This window comes from Triticum aestivum, chromosome 4A (assembly GCF_018294505.1).
Source record: "Triticum aestivum cultivar Chinese Spring chromosome 4A, IWGSC CS RefSeq v2.1, whole genome shotgun sequence".
Classification (NCBI taxonomy): Eukaryota; Viridiplantae; Streptophyta; class Magnoliopsida; order Poales; family Poaceae; genus Triticum; species Triticum aestivum.
In genome coordinates, this window is record NC_057803.1 from 639,648,015 (window position 1) to 639,652,243 (window position 4,229).

Sequence of the window (4,229 nt, forward strand, 5' to 3'; positions counted from 1 at the left end):
CCGCCCCCGCCCCCGCCCCCGCCCGGCCTCGGGGACTGGTTCGCCCGGATCCTCGACGTCGAGCTCCACAAGCTCAACGACTTCTACATGGAGCGGGAGGAGTGGTACGTCATCCGCCTCCAGGTACCCCAACCAACCCTCCCCCTCCCCATCCCCCGCCTCCGCCCTGCCCCCCTTCCTGCAGCCGTCGTCTACTCGCCGCGCCGACGCGTGCGGGACGGAGCCTAGGTAGGGCCGTCGCGGGCCGGGACTTGGATCGTGGGGATTTTTGTTATGTACCGTGCCGGGGAATGAAATTGGTCACCGCATGTGAATCTCTCGAGTTTAGGATGTCTATAAGATTTTATTTTTTATTTTTTTGGATAGTAGTGATGAATCAGTGGCAGCATTAAACCGTGATTTGGTTCGGCCAGCGAGGAGTAATTGGCCACTTGTGATGCCTTTAATTGCAACTGCAAGCTGGGCTTCTTTGGCTGCTTGTCATAGTAACTTCGGTGGATAAAATGTTTGTGTTGTTTGTTCATTATAGGCGAAATCGATGGCACGCCCCTTTCTGTACGACAGGGGCAGGCAATCACTCTATGACTATATATCCATCAGAAAAGCCATCAAACCTGGTACTCTGAATTTAGTTGTCCACTGATACTCCCCCTGTTAAGTTAAATGGCCTGAAAATGTCAGCACTGCACATAGGCTTGTTGAACATGCTCAACACGGCTTAGGCATATTAAGGTTGCAGTCACGCAGATGTCGTTATTGTCACGTTTAACTAATGACCCATATGTGATTAGTGAACACCCGCACGATAATGGAGTTTAAAGCTGCCACTGAGGTTTGTTCAGTGTTCATTGTGACCGAGTTTGCTTAAATGCCGGTTACAGGTGACTAGGTGAGTAGCAAATCCAGTCCCAACAATTCTTGTAAACCGAGACCCGAACCAATGTAAACAACAGCACCTGGCCTTGCCCGAAGAACTAAATTTACCCTTTTTTTATGGATCATACAAGCACAGCTGATTGAGCAGTCTAGATCGTTTAACATTTCAGACTAGTTAAAAAAAAATACTTCTGAACTTATCTGCTGAAATCTGAACAGTCTCTTTATGCTTCCGTTCTTGACTGCATATTAGTTCTGATCATTTGACTGAACCTCCTGTTGGAACTTGAAAGTATCTTGCACTGTCACCTTCAGTTCTTGACTGCATATTACTTCTGATCATTTGACTGAGCCTCCTGTTGTGACATGGTTTAATCTTTAAGTGACTGTCTGGTATTTAGCACTTTAAGCATATGTTCATGGTCTTTGGACATGTGCCTTTCTGCATGACAGGGGCAAGCTCTCTATGTTATGGTTATGTCGATCAGAGAAGCCGTCAAATCCGGTACTCTAAATTTTATTGTGCAGTGATACTCCCCATTTAAGTGATGAGCTGAAAATGTCAACATTCTGCAGAAGCTTAGCGAACATGACCAAAGTGACTTAGGCATATTAAGGTTCCAGTCACGTAGTTGTCATTATGTCATGTTTACCAATGACCCATATATGAATGATCAGCGAATCCATTCGCACAAGAATGGAATTTATAGTTTGCCACTTAGGTTTGTCAGTGCTCATTATGAGACAGAGTCTGCTGAAATGTCAGTGACTGGTAACTAGGTGAGTAGCAAACCTAGTTCCAGTAATTCTAGTAAACCGAGACCCGAAACCAATATAAACAACAGCACTTGGCCTTGCCTAAAGAAGTAAATTTACTACTCCCTCCGTCCCGTAATATAAGATGTCGTTACAACTGATATACTCACATATTGGTTGTAATGACATCTTATATGACGGGACTGAGCAGTTTAGATGGTTTAGCATTCCAGGCTTTAGTAAAATCCATACTTCTGAACTTATCTGGTGAAAGGCCTAAAGGGTCTCTTTATGCTTCAGTTCTTGTCTTCATATTAGTTCTCAGCATCCTGCTGAGAGCATCTATTTCGTTGTGCTGTCACATGGTTTTGTCCTTACGTAACTCACAGTCTGGTGTTGTTGGATCAATAGAATCTAATAACATGTGAGGTGTTGCGAAGATGATTGTCCTAACAACATGAAGCGACATTCTTGATAAAGTTCTCATGAGCGCTTGGGAGAGATTCCCTTCCTATTTTTGAAATCCCACAATCTGTGAATGTTATTGTCCATTGTTGGCATTTTTCGTTTATTGTACATGGGTTATTTTGGGGCTTAGGTAGTACAGTAGCAGGTAGTTGTGGTATACCAATTTCTTTTATTTTCACTCGTCAGTTTGCTTGTCTCTAGGTGCTAAAGGAGAGGATTGAGCGAGTCAAAGCGAAGAAGAATGGTGCTTTTACATCCAAAACTGAGTTCACTGAAGAAATGTTAGAGATACGTAGAGATTTCGTGCTTATCCACGGCGAAATGATACTTCTGCAGACCTACAGCTCCCTGAACTTTGCTGGTGAGCACACGAAACCAAGTTAGCCAACCTTCAGTGTCCTACCAACAGTACGCTTTCTAGCTAACATCATGACACTTGGTGCATACAGGGCTAGTGAAGATACTGAAGAAGTATGACAAAAGAACAGGCGGCGTGCTCAGCCTACCTTTCACTCAGCGAGCTCGCCACCAACCATTTTTCACCACCGAACCGTTAACAAGACTTGTTCGAGAATGTGAGGCTAATCTTGAAATCCTTTTCCCTGTTGAAGATGAAGTACTCGAGTCTGGTTCCTCTTCAAAGCATCAGGCTCATAATGATGCGGCTAGTCGTGACCCAGCTTCATCTTGCAACGCAGAAACCTCGGAGGTGTACCGAAGCACACTCGCAGCAATGAAAGCGATAGAGGGCCTTAAGAAAGCCAGCTCTACCTACAATGCCCTGTCTCTGGCTAGGTTCTTCCATGGAGAGGATGGCGAAGCATGTTCTGGCGCCATAACATCTGAGAGCTCGTTATCAGATTCCATGACAGATTCCCAGGTAGAAGATGCTGACAAGAATGACAAAGAGGTGCAATCAAAGGAGCAGAGCTCTGCTCAAACTGGCCATAACGCGGAAGCGGAGCGACGCGGTGGATAATAATCAGTCTTTGCATGCTATTTCGAATCTCCCATGATAAGTGTAAATGATAGAACTGCTATAACACCAATAATCTGGATGTTTAGCCAGTCTTTGAAATGTGTGACCATAAGTCATGTTTTATTTGGATGCTTGGAGTTTTGGAGCTGTAGGAAGAAAGTGTGTGTGACATTTAGCTGATTTGATTTGAAAGGAGTTGTATACAGTCTCTCTGTTTCTCAAGGTTTTTGTATAGCCACTGATGTTCGGCTTCAGCAAACCACTCATACGGTGTACCCTCAAAGAAAAAACACTCGTACGGTGACTTTCTTTTAAGTTGGCTCATACAGTGATTTTGATTATGCAATTTATGTACAAAACATTCTGGTGGGGTTCAGACTCGTAGAAGTAGTAAAATGCAAAGGGAACTTAAAGCTCAACAATAAATAAAAAGGAGACTATCCTTGTGGCAATAATTCAGATGCCAAAACCAACCATTTAAGGGGTAATGATTTGTTGCTCCGAACAGAAATATAACAATATGCATATGTTGCATCTACACCCAAGCAAAAGAATCTAGTTGCAATGTTAACTTGGTTTCATGTGCTCACCAGCAAAATAAATGGAGTTGCAGATATTTTTGTTTCTTTCTCGTTTTTCTTTGTTTATTTGTAAGTGTTCATACTTTTTTATTTTCTTTTTTCTAATGTAATCGGAACATTTTTATACACATTTAATATTTTTCGTGTACATCTTAAACAATTTTTGTACATGTTGAACATTTTTTCAATACATTATTAACATTTTGTCAAATATATGGTTTTGATGTCTAGTTTTTTTATATACATTTTAATTTTTTTTGTATACATAAGGGAGACTTTTTTTACACTTGCTTATCTGCATCTTCAACCTGGGAATGCGTCAAGGAATCTAACAACGGGCTCCCAGAAGTTACGGCACTAGAATAAGCTTCGCCATCCTCTCCAGGGAAGAGCCTAGCCAGTGACAGAACATTATAAGTATGGGTGACTTCCTGAAGGTCCTCTATCGCTTTCATTGCCGCGAGTATGCTTCGGTACACCTCTGAGCTTTCTGTGTCGCAAGATGACGTTGGGTCGCGACTAGCCACATTATCGTGAGTCTGGTGATTTGAAGAGTGGAAACGGTGAAA

The 4,229-nt window shown here is 42.8% G+C and overlaps 1 protein-coding gene across 1 annotated transcript in view; it reads left to right on the top strand.

The window, feature by feature from the left end:
- LOC123087833 (SPX domain-containing protein 4) overlaps positions 1–3,321 on the top strand; it is a 3,943-nt gene extending 622 nt beyond the window's left edge. The window contains exons 2-4 of the mRNA XM_044509950.1: positions 1–123; positions 2,302–2,461; positions 2,550–3,321. The exon at positions 1–123 is cut by the window's left edge and continues 7 nt beyond it. Of these exons, the coding sequence (XP_044365885.1) occupies positions 1–123; positions 2,302–2,461; positions 2,550–3,079 (813 nt within the window). The 3' untranslated portion in view covers positions 3,080–3,321. The remainder of the gene's footprint in view (positions 124–2,301; positions 2,462–2,549) is intronic.
- Positions 3,322–4,229: the final 908 nt, after the last annotated feature.